At 44.5% G+C, this 24,047-nt stretch overlaps 1 protein-coding gene across 1 annotated transcript in view; it reads left to right on the top strand.

The window, feature by feature from the left end:
* WNK4 (WNK lysine deficient protein kinase 4) overlaps positions 1 to 24,047 on the top strand; it is a 112,877-nt gene that overhangs the window by 78,397 nt on the left and 10,433 nt on the right. The window contains exons 12-18 of the mRNA XM_060781278.2: positions 113 to 280; positions 3,086 to 3,143; positions 3,527 to 3,679; positions 7,982 to 8,481; positions 12,286 to 12,385; positions 19,670 to 19,982; positions 20,074 to 20,276. Coding sequence (XP_060637261.2) covers positions 113 to 280; positions 3,086 to 3,143; positions 3,527 to 3,679; positions 7,982 to 8,481; positions 12,286 to 12,385; positions 19,670 to 19,982; positions 20,074 to 20,276 — 1,495 coding nt within the window. The remainder of the gene's footprint in view (positions 1 to 112; positions 281 to 3,085; positions 3,144 to 3,526; positions 3,680 to 7,981; positions 8,482 to 12,285; positions 12,386 to 19,669; positions 19,983 to 20,073; positions 20,277 to 24,047) is intronic.

The following is a 24,047-nucleotide window of genomic DNA, read 5'->3' as shown; positions in this document are numbered from 1 at the left end:
GATGATATGTGTTTGTTTTTAACTTTAGACAAAGGCGGTAGTTTATAGCAGAATTTGATCTCCTGAATCCTGTGGCTGACTGTTTCTCCTATTGTATTGCTTCCTTCTCCAGGTTACCAGGGAGTTCATCCTAAAATCTGAACAAGATGGGTTCATCCAGCGAATCCGAGATATTATCCAACGTGTGGAGACTGTCTTGCGCTCCAACAAAGACCAGGGAGCACCAGGGAGCTCTGAGGTGCCATGTCACACCCCTCCATTGACTGCCAATGGGCTCCCAGTAAGTGAAGGCCATGAAAGTCCTGGAAATAAAGCAAACAGACAACACAGCACCTTTCTGCTATGTACTTCTGTAGTTGCAATGAACCAAAGCAAAGTCCACATAAATTTCTTAGGCATAAAGAAGTGCTCTTTAGTTGCTTTTCCTAACAGACAGAACACTTGCATTCCTTTCTTCTCCACCCGCTTGGTCAATTGAGTGCTATTAGAAGCCTTCAAATGCAGTCCATCTTTCCATAGCTTTTCAGTGGACTTTCCCTTCATTTGCTGTGTTTCTTCTTATCTTAAACCTACAAATGCTTGGTGGTATTTTTTGTAGTATATCTTTCTCTCACTCTCTGGCATAGTATTCGGGTGCATCTACGCTGTAGAATTAATGCTGTTTGACACCATGTTAACTCCTTGACTCAGTGTTATGGGAGTTGTAGTTTGGTGAAGCACCAGCACTCTTTGGCAGAGAAAGTTAAACACTTTGTAAAAATAGAGATCCCATGTTCTATATAAATAAAAATGTAATGTTTGTTTTTGGAATTAACATAACTCAAAAACCACTGGGTGAATTGACACCAAATTTGGACACAATACACCTAACAACCCAATATATGTCCTTCACTCAAAAAAATGGTTTTGTCATTTGAGAATTGTAGTTGCTGGGATTTATAGTTCACCTGCAATCAAAGAGCATTTTGAACCCCACCAACAATGGAATTGAACCAAACTTGGCACACAGTTCTCCCATGACCAACAGAAAATACTGGAAGGGTTTGGTGGGCAGTGTCCTTTGGTTTTGGAGTTGTAGTTCATCTACATCCAGAGATCACTATGGACTCAAACAATGAGGATCTGGACACCCATCAGGCCAACTAGTGACCATCACTCATAAAAACACTGAAAAACACAGCAGAAGATATTTAAAACCCCCAAAAATTACATTACATTGCATGCACAAAATGACATATAAACACGCAAACACACATATACACATACATACACACACAAAACACATATACACAAACTGGGCCACAGCAACGCGTGGCAAGGGATGGCTAGTATATATATAAAATATACTTAATAAATTGAATATATTTAAGATATTTAGTAAACATAATATATTTAATAAATTATATATATATATATATATATATATAGTTAATATATTTTGTAAATATAACATTTAATAAACAATATATATCTATATAAATAAAAATGTAATGTTCATTTGTGGGATTAACATAACTCAAAAACCACTGGATGAATTGCCACCAAATTTGGCTACAAGATACCTACTAACCCAAGGAGTGACCATCACTAAAAAAAAAATGATTTTGTCATTTGGAGTTGTAGTTGTTGGGATTTATAGTTCATCTACAATCAAAGAGCATTCTAAACTTCACCAATGGTGGAATTGCACCAAACTTGGCACACAGAACTCCCATGACCAGCAGAAAACACTAGAAGGGTTTGGTGGGCATTGACCTTGAGTTTTGGAGTTGTAGTTCACCTACATCCAGAGAGCACTGTGGACTCAAACAATGATGGATCTGGGCCAAACATGGCATGGATATTCCATATGCCCAAATATGAACACAGATGAAGTTTGGGGAAATAGACCTTGACAATTGGGAGTTGTAGTTACTGGGATTTATAGTTCACCTACAATCAAAGAGCATTCTGAACCCCACCAACGATAGAATTGGGGCAAACTTCCCACACAGAACCCCCATGAGCAACAGAAAATACTTAAGGCCATCCAGTCCAACTCCCTTCACCAGGGAAAGAAAATGTAATCAAAGCCTTCCTGACAAAAGACCATCCAGCCATAGATATATAGAGTTATATATGATTCACATGGGCCCCTGGTGGCGCAGTGGGTTAAAGCACTGAGCTGCTGAGCTTGTTGATCGAAAGGTCGCAGGTCCGATTCTGGGGAGCGGCGTGAGCTTCCGCTGTCGGCCCTAGCTTCTGCCAACCTAGCAGTTCGAAAACATGCAAATGTGAGTAGATCAATAGGTACCGCTCCGGCGGGAAGGTAACGGCGCTCCATGCAGTCATGCTGGCCACATGACCTTTGAGGTGTCTACGGACAACGCTGGCTCTTCGGCTTAGAAATGGAGATGAGCACCACACCCCAGAGTCAGACATGACTGGACTTAATGTCAGAGGACTACCTTTACCTTTACCTTTACCTTTTATGATTCACATAGACAGATACAGTATGATAGATTTGAAAGGATCCCCTAAAGAAGGACAATTATATGTGGCATGTTCCAGAGTAGGCAAATCAGACAATCTCCACATCAACACTAACAAAGAAACAACAAGAAATATTGTTTACCCACAAGCATAAAGAAATTACATATCTCAGAAACCAACACTTTCTCATTACTTTATTTTCCAGATCACCAGGCTGGGCCACTGCAACACCTGGCAGAGGACGGCTAGTAATTCTATAGTATCAAACCATGGTAGTTAAGGTGGTATCAAACTGCATTAATTCCTACAGTATAGATGCATCCTATGATTAACAGTCAAGCCTGTCTAAAAACCGACTTCCTTCTTTTGAATTCCAAATACATAGTATTCCAAAGGCAAAGGTAGTCTGTACATGGTCAGAAATAATGGTATTAGTAGCAGTGTTTTACATATTCTAGGACTGATTCCTTGCACAGGATGTATACTGATGGCAGACTGGTGTCTTCCAGAGATCCCTTTTGTGGTTTTGACCATAAAGATTTTGGGAAAGGGGGAATAATAGTGCCTTCATTTCCTTGTCCAATAAAAATATTCCCCCTCTTTATCCTTTTAGGGTGATCTGCCAGTACAAGACCTTTCACATTCCATCTCATCATCTTCATCTCTTAGTGGTATGTAATCCATCACCTACACTATCCCAGATTAACACTCATCCATGAGGTTTTAAACTCTCTATTGTTTATATGCAACTTATATTAATTGTACTGTTTTACTTGCTTGCATTTGGTGCATAAAATGGGCGCTGTATTCGTAGAGAGACAGGGTGATAGACTGACCTTTGTACAAGGGGGGGGGGGTGAACTCCTAGGACAAAAACATTGAGGGGAGCAATGTATGAGAATATGTAACTACTCTGCAAAAGCGCTCTCCCAGATCTGCTTCATTAGCAACAAAGCTAGGTTATGAAATTGGGAAAGTTCCATATTTATGATTATTTATTTTGTTTAGTGATCATTAATAGGAGGTCCCAATTTTATTATTCCACTTTTTTCAGATTTTGGCTGCTCCAGCCCTGGACAATCCATATTATCCCCTTCCCCAGTGCCACTGGTGGATGCCGCCGTGGAGAATGAGCCTCATAACCTCATAGTTCCTCCATCAAGCACACAGACTTTTGGGCTGCCTGTATTTTCAACAGCATCCACAGGTAAAACCAATCTATTTCCAACTCCTCCCTTTCGTAGAATATCATGCAGGTGTTTCTGTCCAAGACCTTTGAAGTGCTGTGTGCAATTAAGGAAATGAGTTGACATAGTACAAACAGATCATCTCGGCAAAGAATGTGTATGTATATGGCACATCTAGTTGAATCTAGACTTGACTCACATGTAGAGTGGAGCCAGTGAAATCAATATTATTTATTACTAGATGTCCCCTGCCACGCATTGCTGTGGCCCAGTCTAATGATCTGGAAAATAAAGTAATGAAGAAGTGTTGGTTTCTAATATATGTAATGTCTTTAGGCTTATGGGTAAACAGTATTTCTTGTTTCTTTGTCAGTGTTGATGTGGAGATTGTCTGGTTTGCCTACTCTGGAACATGCAACATATAATTGTCCTTCTTTAGGGGTCCCTTTCAAATCTATGATACTATATCTGTGTGTGAATCATATATATCTATCTATATCTATGGCTGGATGGATCTTTGTCAGGAGGACTTTGATTACATTTTCTTGCCCTCGTGAAGAAGAGAGTTGGACTGGATGGCCTTAAGTATTTTCTGTTGGTCATGGGGGTTCTGTGTGGGAAGATTGCCCTAATTCTGTTGTTGGTGGGGTCCTGAATCCTCTTTGATTGTAGGTGAACTATAAATCCCAGTAACTACAACTCCCAAACATCAAGGTCTATTTCCCCTCAAACTTCATCTGTGTTCATATTTGGACATATGGAATATTTGTGCCAAGTATAGTCCAGATCCATCATTGTTTGTGTCCACAGTACTTTCTGGATGTAGGTGAACTGCAACTCCCAAACTCAAGGTCAAGGCCCACCAAACCATTGTAGTGTTTTCTGTTGGTCGTGGGAGTTCTGTGTGCCAAGTTTGGTTCAATTCCATCATTGGTGGAGTTCAGAATGCTCTTTGATTGTAGGTGAACTGTGAATCCCAGTGACTACAACTCCCAAATGTCAAGGTCTATTTTCCCCAAACTCCATCTCTGTTCATATTTGGGTGTATTGAGTGCTTGTGCCAAGTTTGGTCCAGATCTATCATTTTTTGAGTCCACAGTGCTCTCTGGATGTAGGTGAACTACAACTCCCAAACTCAAGGTCAATGCCCACCAAACCCTTCTATTATTTTCTGTTGGTCATGGGAGTTTTGTGTGCCAAGTTTGGTTCAATTCCATCATGATGGAGTTCAGAATGCTCTTTGATTGTAGGTGAACTATAAATCCCAGCAACTACAACTCCCAAATGACAAAATCATATTTTTTTGAGTGATGGTCACTCCTTGTGTTGTGAGACATTTGGTTGCCAAATTTGGAGTGATTTCGTTCATTGGTTCTTTTGTTTTTAAGGAACTCATTATGCACAGAGCATTTATATATATATAGATTTAAGCTCATTAATACTTTTATTGATTTCAATAAGTCTGCTTTTTAGTATAACTTGATTCAGATCCAAATCAGAATCTAACTTTCTAACATATCAGATATTAAATGATTTTTGAAAAACAACGACTTCTGGGTTTGGAAAAAAAAGTAGTAGAGTATTGTGAGATCTGTTAGCTGTGGTTTACATGGTGTGAATAGTGAAAAGGTAAAGGTTTCCCCTTGACATTAAGTCTAGTCGTGTCCGACTCTGCGGGGTGGTGCTTATCTCCATTTCTATGCTGACGAGCTGGCGTTGTCCATAGATGTTTCCTAGGTCATGTGGCCGGCATGACTGCATGGAGTGCTGTTACCTTCTCGCTGTAGTCGTACCTATTGATCTACTCACATTTGCATGTTTTCGAACTGCTAGGTTGGCAGAACCTGGGGTTAACAGCGGGAGCTCATCCCCGCTCCCTGAATTCAAACCACCGACCTTTTGATCAGCAAGTTCAGCAGCTCAGCGGTTCAGCCCTATGCTGAAGAGCTGGTTTGTCCGTAGACGCTTCCTAGGTCATGTGGCCAGCATGACTGCATGGAGCACTGTTACCTTTTCGCCGTAGTCGTAGCTTTTTTTTTTTTGTCGTGTCAGGAGCAACCGCTCCAGTTGTGAGAGAATTGGCCGTCTGCAAGGACGTTGCCCAGGGGACGCCTGGATGATTTTTGATGTTTTATCATCCTTGTGGGAGGCTTCTCTCATGTCCCCGCATGAGGAGCTGAAGCTAATAAAGGGAGCTCATCCACCTTTCCCTGGATTCGAACCTGCGACCTGTCGGTCTTCAGTCCTGCCGGCACAGTGCTTTAACCCACTGCGCCACCAGGGGCTCCTAGTCGTAGCTATTGATCTACTCACATTTGCATGTTTTCGAACTGCTAGGTTGGCAGAAGCTGGGGTTAACAGCAGGAGCTCATCCCCGCTCCCTGAATTCGAACCGCTGACCTTTTGGTCAGCAAGTTCAGCAGCTCCGCGGTGTAACCCGCTGTGCCACCGGGAGCCACCAGAGTGAATAGTACTTGAATGAAATTATATAATTCTATTGTGTTTTATTCTTTTTAATTCCTCATACCTCTTTTCTTTCTGAAATGGTTTTGATTATTTGACATAGAATCATAGAGTTGGAAGAGACCTCATGGGCCATCCAGTCCAACTCCCTGCCAAGAAGCAGGAATAGTGCATTCAAAGCACCCCTGACAGATGGCCATCCAGCCTCTGTTTAGAAGCCTCCAAAGAAGGAGCCTCCACCATACTCTGGGGCAGAGAGTTCCACTGCTGAACAACTCTCACAGTCAGGAAGTTCTTCCTAATGTTCAGACGGAATCTCCTTATTATCTTAGTATCTTAAGCAGAATACATGCTGTAAAATAGATACAGAATACATACTTTCCACCCTGAGTTGCCTGAGGGCTGAGAAGGGCGGTATACAAATACAGTAAATAAACAGTAAATAAATAAAATAAATTGATATAGTCAAACATAATGGAAATTCAATACATTGTCAAAGGCTTTCATGGCCAGACTCACTCGGGTGTTGTGTGTTTTCCGGACTGTATGGCCATGTTCTAGCAGTATTTTCTCCTGATGTTTTGCCTGCATCTGTGGCTGACATTTTCAGAGGATATTCTGAAATTGCCAGCCACAGATGCAGGCAAAACATCAGGAGGAAATGCTGCTAGAACACAGTCATATAACCTGGAAGCCATCCAACACCCCATAATGAAAGTTCAAAATCTAGTGCATAGGTTTTAGTTTCAATTGGTACAGAACATAGGATTTGGGGGAGCAAGTCAGAAATTACATTTAACAATAAATGACATTAATACAGTGTTTCTCAACCTTTCTAATGCCGCGACCCCTTAATACAGTTCCTAATGTTGCGTTGACCCCCAACCATAAAATTATTTTTGTTGCTACTTCATAATTGTCATTTTACTACAGTTATGAATTGTAATGTAAATATCTGATATGCAGGATGTATTTTCATTCACTGGACCAAATTTGGCACAAATACACAATACACCCAAATTTGAATACTGGTGCGGTTGGGGAGGATTGATTTCGAGTTGTAGTTGCTGGGATTTATAGTTAACCTTCAATCAAATAGTATTCTGAACTTCACCAACAATGGAATTGAACCAAACTTGGCACATAGGATTCCCATGACCAACAGAAAATACTGGAAAGGTTTGGTGGGCATTAATTGAGTTTTGGAGTTGTAGTTCACCTACATCCAGGGAGCACTGTGGACCAATGATAGATCTGGACCAAACTTGACATGAATACTCAATATGCCCAAATGTGAACACCAGTGGAGTTTGGGGAAAACAAACCTTGACATTTGGGTGTTGTAGTTACTGGGATTTATAGTTCACCTACAATCAAAGAGGATTCTGAACCCCACCAACGATAGAATTGAGCCAAACTTGACATGAATACTCAATATGCCCAAATGTGAACACCAGTGGAGTTTGGGGAAAACAAACCTTGACATTTGGGTGTTGTAGCCGCTGGGATTTATAGTTCACCTGCAATCAAAGAGCATTTTGAATCCTGCCAACCAGAGAATTCGGCCAAATGTCCCACACAGGAACCCCATGACCTACAGAAAATACTGTGTTTTCTGATGGGCTTTGGTGACCCCTCTAACACTCCCTCGTGACCCCCCCCCAGGGGTCCCGACCCCCAGGTTGAGAAATGCTGCATTAATATGAAGAGGGAACTTGTTGGCGAGAGCTTAGAACAAATTAGATCAGGGTTATGGCATATGTAGGTTTTGAAATCTTGTCAGAAGAAGGATGCAACTGATCTCTTCCTCCTTTCCTTCAAGCTGCCACTAACCTGCCATTTTGTGCTTCTCTTTCCAGGTGTTCCCAGCATGCCTATGCAGAGTTGGCCATCTTACCACATGGTGCCAATGACGCCAACAGCTCCGCCATACCTTCTCCCTGTTTCACAGCCAATCCCCTCACCAAGCCCCTTTCTCCCTCAATTGCCACTTACCTCGCCCACTGCCCCACCTGCTACTGCAGCTGCCCCTCCTGTCCCCCTCTGGACCACCTCCAATTCCCCGCTCTTCTCCCTTGCCAACGTTTTCTCTCTGGCTGTGATGAGTATGGCCCAGTCCCTTCTTCCGGCAGTGTCCGTAGTGCCTTCCCAGACAGGACCGCTCTACACCTCGCCAGTCCCACAGTCACCGCTGCTCCCTCCTCCTAGCCCAACCACTGCACCGCACTTCATCTACCCTGAGGTGGCATCCCCAACCAAGCCAGCCCAGCTAGTCAATGGGATGTTTGGACCACTGCCACCCCCAAGCTGTCAGCCATCTCCCGTCAACTCAGTTCCATGGAGGCCTGGTGACAATGTGGTAAGTGGCTGAATGGAGTACATGAGGAGGGACGTGGAGCAAGAACAGGCAGCATAGACTGCCCATCCTTCAAACATCAATGTTGTATTGGAAAGTATAATTCAAAGTGAAGTGTTGTAAGTAGAAAGAGAGTCAAGGGTAGGGTTACCCTAGTAGTTGCTGGGCCACTGGAATAGTGCATTGAACTTATTTTTTATTTACTAGCTGTCCCCTGCCACACGTTGCTGTGGCCCAGTCGGGTGATCTGGAAAATAAAGTAGCGAGAAAGTGTTGGTTTCTAATATATGTAATTTCTTTATGCTTGTGGGTAAACAGTATTTTTTGTTGTTTCTTTGTCAGTTTTGATGTAGAGATTGTCTGGTTTGCCTACTCTGGAACATACAACAAATAATTGCCCTTCTTTAGGGGTCCCTTTCAATCTATGATACAATATGTGTGAATCATATCCATCTATAACTATGGCTGGATGGCTCTTTGTCAGGAGGGCTTTGATTACGTTTTCTTGCCCTGGTGAAGAGAGTTGGACTGGATGGCCTTCAGTATTATCTGTTGGTCATGGGGGTTCTGTGTGGGAAGTTTGCACCAATTATGTCATTCATGGGGTTCAGAATGCTCTTTGATTGCAGGTGAACTATAAATCCCAGTAACTACAACTCCCAAATGTCAAGGTCTATTTCCCCCAAACTCTGTGTTCATAGTTGGGCATATGGAATATTCATGCCAAGTTTAGTCCAGATCCATTATTGTTTGAGTCCAAAGTGCTCTCTGGATGTAGGTGTACTACAACTCCCAAATTCAAGGTCAATACCCACCAAACCCTTCTAGTGTTTTCTGTTGGTCATTGGGGTCCTAGGTGCCAAGTTTGGTTCAATTCCATTATTGGTGGAATTCAGAATGCTCTTTGATTGTAGGTGAACTATAAATCCCAGCAACTACAACTCCCAAGTGACAAAATCAATTTTTTGAGTGATGGCCACTCCGTGGGTTAGTAGGTGTCTTGTGGCCAAATTTGGCAGCAATTCGTCCAGTGGTTTTTGAATTATGTTAATCCCACAAACGAACATTACATTTTTATTTATATCGATTGCATCAGAAGCAAATTGAGGATACAGTTGCAATGTGTTTAAAAACAAAAACGAAGTCAAAAACTTGGCATTATACTAAATGTCCTTTGACCAAGTTTGGTCCAACTCCATCATTGTTTGAGTCTACAGTGCTCTCTAGGTGTAGGTGTACTACAACTCCCAAACTCAAGGTCAACTCAAGGTCAATGCCCACCAAACCCTTTTAGTGTTTTCTGTTGGTCATGGGAGTCTTGTGACCAAATTTGCCGGCAATTCGTCCAGCGGATTTTGAGTTATGATGTCACTCAAAACGAACAGAGAATTAATAGATAGATAGATAGATAGATAGATAGATAGATAGATAGATAGATGATAGGTAGGTAGATAGATAGATAGATAGATAGATAGATAGATAGGGATTTATTTGCTGCATTTCTATGCCACCTTTCTTAGCCTGAAGGCGACTTGTTTAAGGTTACTGAAGTGACTAGGTAGCCTTGAAAACAGGTCTTCTATCTGTAGAGCTGAAATTGCAGTTATCCAGGCTCCCAAATTATGAGTCAGATCGATAAATAGATGGATGGATGGATGGATGGATGGATGGATAGATAGATAGATAGATAGATAGATAGATAGATAGATAGATAGATAGATAGATCTGGAATCTAGAATTTTATTTTTTATTATTGTTCTGCTCTCTTCAAGGCTGGTGACCAAAACTTTTAATGGATTTCCAGAATATGAAGCCTCCTTTCACGCCCCCTCCTTTGTACCATGTTTTTCACTACTAGTTTGGTAATGAGCTGTGCAGTTATGGCTGTTGAGTGTATTGATATATGTGAAAACAGAACAGTAAATATTTTTGCTCTGCTAGCTATCCGAAAGAATCTGGTGTCCTTTCAAAAAGAAGGAACGTTCCCTTCAAGCCCCACCCCAGCTCCATAGGATGCTTGGCAGCCTCAGTCAAATTCTTGGCTCCCGTTGTTTGCTTGTTTTAGGGTGAGCCACATGACTTTGGTATTGGACTATAGCTCCCAGTATCCTTTAGATCTCTGCATGAGGCCAGTGCTAATCGTGAGGCCTGAGTAATTAGCCTTTGATCACACAGCGATTTGCGGTCAAGAGGAATAGCTTCTTGGAGGACAGTGGTTGTACAGAAGATCTGCAACTGTAGAAAAATAGGTTGCAAAGTCATATCTTTATAATATTATAATGTAATACAATATAATACTAATAATAATATGATATTATAATTATAGATTTTATATTACATGTAATATTACTAATAATATTACAATATAGTGGCATAGTACAATATAGTAATCTATATAAATATAAATGTAATGTTCGTTTGTGGCATTAACATAACTCAAAAACAACTGGACGAATTGACACCAAATTTGGACACAATACACCTATCAGACCAACGAGTGACCATCAGTCATAAAAACAATGAAAAACACAGCAGAAGGGACTTAAAAAGCCAAAAAACAAAAAAATACATTACAGCACATGCGTAAAACCACATATATAAACACAAACACACACATATATATATGCACATATATGCATACACACACACACAAAACACATACACAGAAAGAAGGAAGGAAGGAGAGAAGGGGGAGAGAAGGAAGAAAGGAAAGAAGGATAGAGAAGCAAGGAAGGAAGGAAGGAAGGAGGGAGGGAGAGAAGAAGGGAAAGAAGGAGGGAAGGAGAGAAAGAAAAGAAAAGAAAAAAGAAAGAAAGAAAGGTAGAGAAGGGAGTAGGGAGAGAAAGATGGAGACAAGGAAGGACAAAAAGGATAGAGAAGGAAGGAAGGAGAGAAGGAGGAAGAGAATGAAATAAAAAAGTGAAAGAGGGAAGGAAGGAGAGACGGAACGAAAGAGAGAAAGAGGGAGTGAAGGAAGTAAGGAAAGAGACAAGGAAGGATGGAACCAAAGAGCAAAGGAAGCAAGAAAAGAAACAGGTAGAGAAGGAAGAAAGAAGAAGGGAAAGAAAAAGAGGGAAGGAAGGAAAGAGGGAGGGAAAGAAGGAGAGAAAGAGGGAGGGAAGGTTGGCCACAGCAACGCGTGGCGGGTACAGTTAGTCTATATAAATAAAAATGTAATGTTCGTTTGTGGGATTAACATAACTCAAAAACCACTGGACGAATTGACACCAAATTTGGACACAAGACACCTATCAGGCCAATGAGTGGCCATCACTCATAAAACAGTGAAAAGCATAGCAGAAGGGACTTAAAAAGCCAAAAAACAAAAAAAAATACATTACAACGCATGCGCAAAACCACATATATACACAATCACACATATAAACAAATATATACACACATATATGCATACATAAAACACAGACTGGGCCACAGCAACGCGTGGTAGGGGACAGCTAGTATATAATACTGATATTGTATTATGCTTTATATATATGTATATGTATATGTATGTGAGAGAGTGTGTATTTATATAGCCACTCTGAGTCCCCTTTGGGGTGAGAAGGGTGGCATATAAATGTCATAAATAAATAAATAAATAAATACATAATGAACAATACCTGTGGTTTATCTAGTCTCATATTGCTAGCTCTGAGTTGCAGCAATTATAGGTTTCCTGTCCCTGACCAGTGATCTCCTATCCTAGTATTAATGAGTCCTGGTCTTACCTAGGACAAAATTTGCTGTTTTCAGAGCACACAGTATGTAGGAATTGGGGTTATATATATATCTCATTCCCTCTCTCAGCAGGTGCCTCTTGCCTCTCCCTGGTCTGGATCACAGCTAACCATTTCAGATTCACCAACTCCCGATAGTCCATCAACTCGGCTTTCACCCATCACTGAAGGTAAGGATTACTCTGGAATATATGAGACCAATCGTGCTGTAAGCAGCTGTATTGACCGCTGCTTTGCCCCAGCCTTGGAAATGCATTCTTAGGACATTCAAAGTAATAATTGATGGGAAAGAGGATTCTCATTACCCAGCCAGTTGAAAACATGAATTTTAAACTCATGTTCTGTGTTTTGGTATCTGTCCTGTGTGATTAATGTGTATTTTATAGAAATTCTTTGAAATGTGTCTTTTATGGAAATTATTATTACTATTATTATTAGTAGTAGTAAGGTAAAGGTTGTCCCCTAACATTAAGTCCAGTCATGACTGACTCTGGAGTGTTGTGCTCATCTCAATTTCTAAGCCGAAGAGCCAGCGCTGTCCATAGACACATCCAAGGTCATGTGGCCAGCATGACTGCATGGAGCGCCATTACCTTCCCGCCAGAGCGGTACCTATTGATCTACTCACATTTGCATGTTTTCGAACTGCTAGGTTGGCAGAAGCTAGGGCTGACAGCGGAAGCTCACGCCGCTCCCTGGGATCGAACTTGCGACCTTTTGGTCAACAAGCTCAGCAGCAGTGCTTTAACCCACTGCGCCACCGAGGGGCCCTTATTAGTAGTAGTAGTAGTAGTAGTAGTAGTATTTTACTGACACAAAAACACAGTATGTCCCAGCAAATGAGATCTATATGCTGGATTTCATATCACAAAATTATTATTGTTGTTGTTGTTGTTATATGAAACACAACAAGACAAGATCACTTGTGCTGGCTGTTGTATTGAATCACACGTCAGACACTTCCCAAGTGTCTAGGACTGTGTGATGTATCGGCATATAATGTGTGCAGATCCAAGTAAGGTGGCCTTCTGCAGCTGGCAGATGGTAATTTTGTCAGCGCCGATTGTGTTTAAGTGCAGGCCAAGGTCTTTAGGCACTGCAATCATCACTGGCACCACCTTAACTGGCCAGAGTCTTTGCAGTTCGATCTTTAAATCCTCATATTGTGTCAGCTTTTCCAGTTGTTTTTCTTCAGTCCTGGGATTGCAACATCGACAATCCATACTTTGTTTTTTAACACGGTTGTGAGTTCAGAAGTATTGTGCTTCACAACTCTGTCTGAATTTGGAAGTCCCAGAGTAGTTTGATGTGTTCATTTTCTGTAACTTTTTCAGGCTTGTGATCGCACCAGTTCTTTGTCACAGGCAGATGGTGTTGTTGTTGTTGTTATGCGCACTTGTTAGCAACTCCAGTCAGATACCACACACTTGGACCAAGGGAGGAGGTGGCCTTTCTAGGCACAGATTTGCCTCTTACAGGCCCATAAGAACAAAACTGAGGCAAGTCTATTATTCTTCGTGTCCTCCGTAAAATGCGCACCTATGGGTCTTCCTGTGCGCCTGCGCAGCAATCCGGACATTCTAGAGATTTAATGAATATTTAAATGATTTTTTAAATGCAATATATGCCCCGCCCATCCCCCGCCCCCCTGGTATAAAGGGCCGGAGGCGTGGCTTGGCCGGTAGTTCTTTTTTCCGCGCCAAACTAGCAGCATCTAAGGACTTTCTCTCTCCCATTACTGGACTTTGGACTTGTTATTTCGACTACCTACCTTCTCCAATCCTGACCACGGACCGGCTGACGATTCTTCCAGACAGGCTAGAATGTCTTCCCTCTATTTTAAAAATTGCTCAGCTTGCGGAGTTAACCTCCCAGAAGCTGATAGGCATTCTAGATGCCTCCTTTGCTTAGGAGAGTCTCACAACTTACAAACCTGCGAGATATGCCTGAGCTTCACCACCAGAGCTCGGAAAGGCAGAGAAGCGAGGCTTAAAGCCCTCTTATATGAGCGCGCTTTAGCTCCCCAGCAGGCTCCCGCCCCCAAACAATCCTCCCCGTTACAACTCTCCTCTCAGCCTCCCTCCCCACGTGCTGGGGATAGGCGTGACTCTCCCTCGGCGAGCGCTTCCCCAGCTGAGCCGCCGAAAAAGAAACAAAAAACTTCCAAACAGACCGCGAGGTCTAAATCTAAGGAGAAGCCAAATAAACAAAAAAAGGGACGGCAACTCACTGGCGATGAGCCCTTGAGCCCTCCCACGCTGGAACCGGCTCTCCAAATTCACGGCTCCACGCTCCAACTTCAGGAGCCGCTGCCTTCCCTGCTTGAGATGGAGGATCCCTCTCACCTCCCCCCACTTGAGCTTCTGGATCCACATAGCATGCTGGAACCGCGCTCCGCAGTTGATCCCTCGGTCTCTCCTCCTCCTCTTCCTCCTTCTCAGTCCCCCCCACCTCCTTCCCCGGAACCGCCGGAATCTCCGGTACCGCGGGAGACTCCGCCTCCCGCGCAACCCAAGCCTCTGGCGCAGCCCTCCCGACGCCGCCCCCGCTCTCCTTCTCCCCAACCTGAAGACTATCCATCTCCTTCCCCCCACCCTAAAAGGACCCGCTCCTTTTCCCCAGACCAATACTATCCTTACCAAGATTTCCCTTACCATCTCTACCCTCCTCCTCCACCTTACCCTATGTACCCTTATTTCTATCCTCCTCCCCCTGAACATGCTAGAGGATTCAATGCCCCCCACCCACCCGATCCCAGGTACCCGCAACCACCGCGTGCACCACCCACTGCTACACTCTCTCAGCCTCCTCAAGAACATATTGATCCAAATCCCCAACCACCCCCCTTGGATCCCCCCTTGGCAACTCCTCTGCCTCAAATAGACTCAGAAACCATTGACCTAGAATCTACTGATGATACTCCCATTCCTCAGGACCCCCATCCAGACCCTGACCCCTCTCCTCAACAATTAGAGGACTTCAAAAAATTCTCAGCCCTCTTAATTCGACTCTCCAGAGCCCTCAATCTCTCTACTCCTGAGCCAACAGATACAGTTTCAGACCCCTGTTTCACATCAGTTGAACAACAAGCACAAGCATCCAGTGTATTGCCAACCCTACCATACTTACTTAAGATCCTTAAAAATACAGGAGTGGCCCCAGCCATGGTTCCAGCAACTCCTAAAAGGGCAGAAAACTTGTACCGTATTGATCTTTCAACAGCCTCATGGCTTTCCAAAATGCCAAAAGCAAACTCTGTAGTAACTGATGCTCAACCTAAACCGGTACAAAGAAACCAATCTTCCCCCTCTGACAAAGAAGGGAGAAAATTGGACGCCATGGCAAGAAAATTTTATTCCTCAGCGTGCCTTTTCGCACGGATGGCTCATTATGGAGTTTACATGAGTGTCTATCAGACGCACTTATGGAACAAAATTTCCCCTTATTTGGATCTCTTGCCTCCATCAGACCAACCTTTGGCTAAAGCATTTAAACAGGAAGCTTTGCTCCTATCACGTCTCCAAAAAGACGTAGCAAAAAATACAGCTGACGCCTCAGGCAAGCTTATAGCAGGCTCAGTAGCTTTACGCAGGCATGCGTGGCTCAGGGCTGCCATCCTTTCACAGTCCCAGAGAACCCTTATTGAGGACCTCCCTATGGATGAAGCGGGATTGTTTAATCCCGAAACGGACTCACAGCTGGAACACTCTCACAAGATGAAACAAACAGTCTATAAGTATGACCAACAGCCTTATACTTACCAGCGTCAACGTTGGGGCCCTTACTACTATCGCCCCCAGTACTACAATAGACCCTTCAACACCTCCTACTATAGAGGACGACAGAGACCATATGCTTCTTCTACAACTTCAAGACGCCCCCAACTTCCCTCTAGAGGTCAGTACCGTGGTACCAGACCCTCAAACAACAACAAACGCCATTTTTAGCACGACCTCCCCTTCCACCCCTCCCCCCCTCACCACCATTCATCATCTCACTTATTTAGACAGACTTCATCACTTTTTGCCAGCTTGGGAATCTATCACTACAGACACCTGGGTGCTAGATATCATCGACAGGGGATACGCAATAGAATTTGACACCTACCCCCCAGTAGGACATGTCCTCCTCACCGAGCCTTCCCTCACCATTTGGGAAGAAGTAAACTCTCTACTCCACAAGGGAGCCATTTCCCCCACCCCTTCCCAAGAAGCTAGCTCCTGCTTCTTCTCCCGCTACTTTTTGATAGACAAAAGGGATGGGGGCCTACGCCCCATTCTGGATCTCCGTAAACTCAACACTTTCATCACTCCACGCAAGTTCCGCATGGTCACTCTCCCTAACATACTCCCTTTCATCCCTAAGGGAGCATGGCTGGCAACGGTTGACTTGAGAGATGCCTACTTCCATATCTCAATTAGACAATCACATCGTAGATTCCTTACCTTTGCAATACAACACAAATTCTTCTCGTTTACTTCCCTCCCTTTTGGCCTATCCACAGCCCCAAGGGTGTTTACGAAATGTATGGCGGTCGTAGCCGCACATCTCCGCCAACAAGGCATAACGGTCTTTCCGTACCTGGATGACTGGTTATTTTGTTCTTCTTCCAAATCCCAGTTGAATAACGACACTCATTATACCTTATCTCTTTTACAGGACCTCGGTCTGGTCATAAACCAGGAAAAATCTCTCCTTCAACCCACACAACGGATACAATTCATAGGAGCCATCATAGACTCTACACTCCAAAGAGCCTTCCTTCCAGAAGACCGGTTCCTAAACCTCCAGCGAGCCATCTGCAACCTTCAACGGTCCCAACAAGCCTCAGCCTGGGCTATCCAATCTATCCTTGGCCACATCTCTTCTACCACAAACGTCACACCTCATGCCTGTCTCAAGATGAGACCCCTCCAAAACTGGTTCATCAAGTCTTTCGACCCCCTCCGCGACTCTCAGTCGCGGATCCTATACCCACCCCCCGATGTCCTTCAATCCCTCTCATGGTGGACAAATCGACACAATGTACAATTGGGAATGCCATTCCATCAACCCCGTCCCTCCATGTCCCTAACGACAGATGCCTCCAACACGGGTTGGGGCGCACACCTCAAGGGCTTCAGAATCAGCGGCCATTGGTCCCACCAGGACCGCCGTTTTCACATCAATGCCCTCGAGTTAATGGCGGTAGAGAAAGCCCTCCGGGCCTTTGTCCGCATCATATCCAACCACATGATTCAAATTGTGACAGACAACACAGCAGTCAAATTTTACATCAACAAACAAGGGGGAACACGCTCACAAACACTCCTCACAATTTCAACGCGCATATGGGAGTGGTGCATTCAGAGGAATATTCTCCTCTCAGCCATACACCTCCCAGGACAAGAAAACACTCTAGCCGACTCCCTCAGCAGGACGGCAAAAAACAACCACGAGTGGCGCCTCCACTCAAGCCAATTCAACTTCATCACACGCAAATGGGGCACGCCCAGAATAGACCTCTTTGCGTCACCTCTAAACAACCAGTGCCCGCTCTATTGCGCGAGACTACACCCTCACGCATCCCAAGGTTGTCTTGGAGACGCGTTCCTTTTCCAGTGGTCCCCAGGCCTCCTATACATCTTCCCACCCCTTCCACTAATCTCCCCAGTCATAGCCAAAATAATTCAGGACAAGTCAGATTGTATCCTGATCACACCTTGGTGGCCCAGACAACACTGGTTTGCCCCTCTACTTCAAATCTCCAACAAGGAGTTCCTCCACCTCAAGCAGACCCCAGACCTCCTCACTATAGAGAACGGTCTGGTGCTCCACCCAGACCTCCAATCCCTTCGCCTGACGGCATGGAGGATCAGACCACATTAAATCTATCTGAAGAGGTATCTCGTATACTTCTGGCAGCCCACAAACCGGCTACCAAGAAATCCTATGCCTATAAATGGTCCCTGTTTAAAGCATTTACTGAATCAGCTGGATGCGATCCGTATTCAGCCCCTGTACCAGTTATACTAGACTTCCTGGTACACCTCTCCAACAAATGCTCCTCCCTATCTTCGGTTAAGTGTTACTTAGCAGCACTCTCCTCATACAGGAGACAAAAGGGCTTGCCGTCCCTTTTTCAGAATCACTTTATTCAGTTGTTTCTTAAAGGTTATAAACATACTCACCCCCCCTCCTCCCTCCCCTCCCCCCAGTGGAGCCTGGAATTAGTGCTATCTCAATTATCAAAACCGCCATTTGAACCCATGGCCTCTAATGATATCTCCCACCTCTCGTGGAAGACGGCTTTCTTGGTGGCCGTCACTTCTGCTAGAAGAGTCAGTGAGCTCACGGCCCTGCGGTCGGACCCACCTTATATTAGATTCCATGATGATAAAGTTGTCCTCCGGACAGACGTTACCTTCCTCCCTAAGGTAGTTTCTCACTTCCATATGTCTCAAGACATCATCCTCCCGGCCTTTTTTCCTAAACCAACGTCTCAGTTGGAAATCACTCTTCACTCCCTGGATGTTAAAAGGGCCCTCTCCTTTTATCTACATAGGACTGCTTCCTATAGGAAATCGCCCAAGCTCTTTTTAAAATATAGGAAAGACGTTCTGGGCCACCCTGTCACTTCTCAAGGGCTGTCCTCATGGATTGTCTCGGCGATCCACCTTGCTTACCAGTTGGCGGGAAAACAACCTCCACCTCATCTGGTGGCTCATTCGACTCGCTCAGTTTCCACCTCCCAAGCCTTCTTACGAGGAGTGTCTTTGGAACAGATCTGCAGAGCAGCAACATGGTCCACGCCATCGACGTTTGCATCTCACTACAAGCTGGACACACTGTCAAAACAAGATGCCGCTTTTGGCAGAGCTGTTCTTTTCTCCTGTGTGGCATGACCCACCTCCAGGTCAGTAGCTTGCTATTCACCCATAGGTGCGCATTTTACGGAGGACACGAAGAATAAATAAAGGTTGCTTACCTGTAACCGTATTTCTTCGAGTGTCCATCCGTAAAATTCGCACAACCCGCCCGTCCTCCCCACAGTCATGCCCCATATAGCTGCTATTTAGCGCTCGGGAACTACCGGCCAAGCCACGCCTCCGGCCCTTTATACCAGGGGGGCGGGGGATGGGCGGGGCATATATTGCATTTAAAAAATCATTTAAATATTCATTAAATCTCTAGAATGTCCGGATTGCTGCGCAGGCGCACAGGAAGACCCATAGGTGCGAATTTTACGGATGGACACTCGAAGAAATACGGTTACAGGTAAGCAACCTTTATTTCAACATGCACATTTCAGGTATATCAGAAGGGCTGAAGATTTTATTTTTTAAAGAAATATTTGTATCAGGATTTGAACGATTGCTCTGATTCCTCCACAAATACTGTTGTGGAACAGCATCATACCTCATCCCACCATATTCCCAAAATAAAACTCCCTATTGGCTTTTCTTTGACCACAGAGCCCAAGCCACAAATTCTGGGCCGCTTCCAGGTGACGCCAACAAAGGATGTGCCTCCCGAAGAACCCCCAAAGGTCAATGGGCCCAGCACCCCAAGCACTTCAGACTCCGACAGCGGGTCTCCTGGCGGAACCCCAGTGCAGGAAGCAGAGGAGGGCACCACCCCAGTGGCAGAAGAAGGAGACGTGGAGACTGCATCAAACACCTCCTGTGTCTGGATTAATTATCTGAATAGTCCATCCTACGCAAGCAGTGATGATTCAGACAGTGCTGATGACGACGTTTGGGATGAGCTACAGCTCTTACGGCAAAAGTGAGCATTGCTGTGTTTCTATGAGTAAAGTGCTTTTCTCCCCAGACCTTCCTCCTCAACTTGACATCTCCTTTCCCATGTTGCCACTCAGGCATCTCTCTGAGGTAGAAGCACTTCAGACCCGGCAGAAGCAGGAGATAGAGGAGCTGTATGCCCGTCTGGGCAAGGTACCTCCTGCTGGGATTGTGTCACCAGCTACCATGCTCTCCAGCCGCCAGCGCCGCCTCTCCAAGGGGAGTTTCAACCCTTTGCGGCGAAGCAGTCTGCAACGTATGGATGGTGTTCAGCCCCAAGGTAAACTGCAGCTTCTTCACATCTCCCATATCGCCATGAAGTTAAGTGCGCTGTTGCACGCTGGGCCTGAAATAATGTCTGTTTACAGGAAGTGCTCTCTGTATGTCCAACAGGACGCCGGGGTGCCTCAGCTGAAGGGCCCTTTAGATTTCCCAACACAAAGTTCTATTGAGGCTCAAGATACGTTCAACAAAGTTCTTTATTTGAACTTAAATCTTCAAACAAATGAATTAAACACTTTATAACCGTGGAAAACTGGTAGCGTCCTCTATCTGCTATCAAGGGGCAGGCAACTGGTGGTAAACAGTTCCTTTCTTCCTTAGGGAAATCCTTTGTCACCTCCCTGGGCAATCTCTCTTTACCTTGCTGGCGCGAGGCCCCTACTCCCGGCTCCAAGCTGCTTTATGGATAGCCCGAGTTGTCCCTTACCAGGCAAGGTTCCTGTAGATCTGCCAAGCTGAAAGGTGTCCTTTAGTTTCTCCACAAAGGCTGTAGGAACTATTTCTTTACTTCCCAGCAAAAGCTGTGGATCTATTTCTTTACTCCCCAGCAAAAGCTGTGGAACCTTTCCTTTTTCCCCCAGCAGAGCTGTGAGATGTGAAGCTTTTGTGCAGGTGGGAAAGAGAATCTCACACGTCCTTCTGTTAGGCTTCCAACAGTGAGACTGAACAAAGTCCTCTTTTCCCTCCAAAACCCTGGGAAAAGGGGCAGGTCTAAAGATTGTAACAATGATTGCCAAGTTGATGGCCCTATGATCAGAGGCGGCCCTAGGTAATTTTCAATAATGGTAAGCAACAGTATTTTGCCCCCCCCCCCAACCAATCATTGATATATATTTTCTGTTCATCGTGGGAGTTCTGTGTGCCATATTTGGTTCAATTCCATCATTGGTGGAGTTCAGAATGCTCTTTGATTGTAGGTGAACTATATATCCCAGTAACTACACTTGCCACACTTACTCCCTTGCCTGGCCTGCTTTGGGTCCAGAGGTGTGCCTGAAGACCCCGGCGTGTGCACCAAAAGTCACCTCTTCTCCTGACTTTCTCCTCAGCCATTGGGACCAAGAGAGAGAGAGAGAGAGAGAGACAGAGGTGGAGATGCCCACCTTTCCTGAAGGTAGGCGCAAAAACAAAGGAGGGAGCGGAAGTGGGAGATACCTCTAGCTGGAGGGTCTCTCTCTCTCTCTCTCTCGGTCCCAATGGCTGAAGAGGAAGTCGGGAGAAGAGGTGACTTTTGGTGCGCACGCTGGGGTCTTCAGACACACCTCTGGACCCGAAGCGGGCCAGGTGCGGCGGCTCCACCCCTTGGCCCACCCACGGATTGGGGATAGGAGAGGAGGCGGGTGGAGCGCCGGGGGATCGGGAAAGGGAGCCGGTCATGGAGAAGGGATCAAACATGGAGAACAATTGAGCGCCGGCTCTGCTTGCGCACCCAGTGGCCAGGTGGAGCAGGAACGAGAGGGGCTAGGCGAGGCTCAAGGGCCCGGCCCCTTTGGGAAGAGGATCGCCCGGCAGCGAGGCAAGAAAGCCAAAGCTCCCCCTGGACTGCTAGGGCTGTTGTGAGCTGAGGGGGCGCTCCTCAAGTGGCGGTCGAGGGGCATTTACAGAGGCGCCTCTGCACCCCTGGCAAAAAAAGGTGTTCTGCGACCGCTTACTTCGCATAATGGACGAGCCGCCCCTGCCTATGATTGCAACCTGAGGGAAGCTACCTTATTGCAAAATGCATGGCTTAAATAGATTCATGCAAACTAGCAGTGCAAGAAAAGGAATTCAAATCTCCTGCACTGCCATGCTAGCACATTAAGCTAACTAGGAAACGCAGTAGCTCAGTAGCTGCTGTGTATCACAAAAAACATAGAACTCTAATTTGACACTTTGGTCTGAATAAGTCTATTAAAGTTGTAACAGTTTGGAGAAAAGCTACTTAATTAACCTTCCTGCTGTGTAGAACTCCAGAAATCCACCCTGCTTAGGTCAAAGAATATGTAATTTATTAAAAAAAAAACACAATTTCCTTTTTCTCCCCGCTCCAGCAGTTTTTTCTGAGAGGTGTTTGGCATTGTTAGTATTGTGTGCACATCTTTTGGTTCTGCTTCTGTTAACAAGCAGGTGTGTATTTAATGCATGACCGAAGAAAACTCATTTCTCAGAAGAATAAAGCTGTAGCTGGGTCAGCATCTGTTGTCTCACAAATTCCTCTTAATATAAAAGCTTTAAGAAGACCAAAATTATTTACTAAGACAAATTTGAAAGAAAGAAGAACATTGCAAACCAGATATCCTTTCTTAAACCATTACATCTATTTTATATTTGGAAGTACCAGTCTTTTATTAAATCCTTGTCCCTCCATACATATTTGACAATATCTGGTTTTGTTTGAACTTTCTGGTTTTCCTGTTTATTTATTTACTGTATTTGTATATTTATTATTTATTTATTTACTTTATTTGTATACCGCTGTTCTCAGCCCGTAGGCGACTCACAGCGGTTAACAACTAGAACAAGAACAGCAAAAATTCAATGCGGGAAAATACGGTATAAAAAACAATTAACAACACATTATACAATTAATAACAACTAACTACAATAACCATCACTAGCGTCTCATTACTAAAAACATGATCCAGATTCGTCATCCATTGTTCCATTCCTATGATCATTACACTTATTGCACTAACTATGCGAACGCCTGTTCAAACAGCCAGGTCTTCACTTTTTTGCGGAATACCATTAAAGATGGTGCCAGTCTAATATCCGTGGGAAGGGCGTTCCACAGCCGAGGGGCCACCACCGAGAAGGCCCTATCTCTCGTCCCCGCCAGCCGTACTTGTGAAGCAGGCGGGATCGAGAGCAGGGCCTCCCCGGAAGATCTCAAAGTCCTGGTGGGTTCATAGGCCAAGATACGGTCGGAAAGGTAGCTTGGGCCGGAACCGTTTAGGGCTTTATAGGCCAACGCCAGCACTTTGAATTGAGCCCGGTAGCAGATCGGTAGCCAATGGAGCTGGCGCAACAGGGGGGTTGTGTGCTCCCTGCGCTCCGCTCCTGTTAGAATCATGGCTGCTGAATGTTGGACTAGTTGAAGCTTCCGAGCCGTCTTCAAAGGCAACCCCACGTTTCGGCGATTCAAGGCGGTTTACAGGCAACAAGTCATATACATAATATCAAAATGCACATAAAAACATTAAATACAATATAAAACCACAACAGAAATAATAAGCAATAGCCAGGAGACAGGTGTTTTTAAAGTCTCTTCCTCAGTCCCCTTTTTCCTCTTAGATGGCTTGAGGGCAAGGGGTGGGGGAGGGAGAGAGATGTGGACAGTTTTTGTTGTTCTATAGAGTCGCGTGAACCAGTTTCCAATTATTCCAAAAGTAAGTTAGCCTGAAAAGCCTTTATATGAATCTATATAAATAAAAATGTAATGTTCGTTTGTGGGATTAACAGAACTCAAAAACCAATGGACGAATTGACACCAAAATTGGACACAAGACACCTAACAACCCAATGTATGTCCTTTACTCAAAAAATTGATTTTGTCATTTGGGAGTTGTAGTTGCTGGGATTTATAGTTCACCTACAATCAAAGAGCATTCTGAAACCCACCAATGATGGAATTGAACCAAACTTGGCACACAGTTCTCCCATGACCAACAGAAAATACTGGAAGGGTTTGGTGGACAGTGCCCTTTGGTTTTGGAGTTGTAGTTCACCTACATCCAGAGATCACTGTGGACAAACAATGATGAATCTGGACCAAACTCCACATGAATAT

Source organism: Anolis sagrei, chromosome 6 (genome assembly GCF_037176765.1).
Source record: "Anolis sagrei isolate rAnoSag1 chromosome 6, rAnoSag1.mat, whole genome shotgun sequence".
NCBI lineage: Eukaryota > Metazoa > Chordata > Lepidosauria > Squamata > Dactyloidae > Anolis > Anolis sagrei.
Note: the sequence above shows the minus strand (reverse complement) of the source record. Positions and strands in the feature narration are given on the sequence as shown.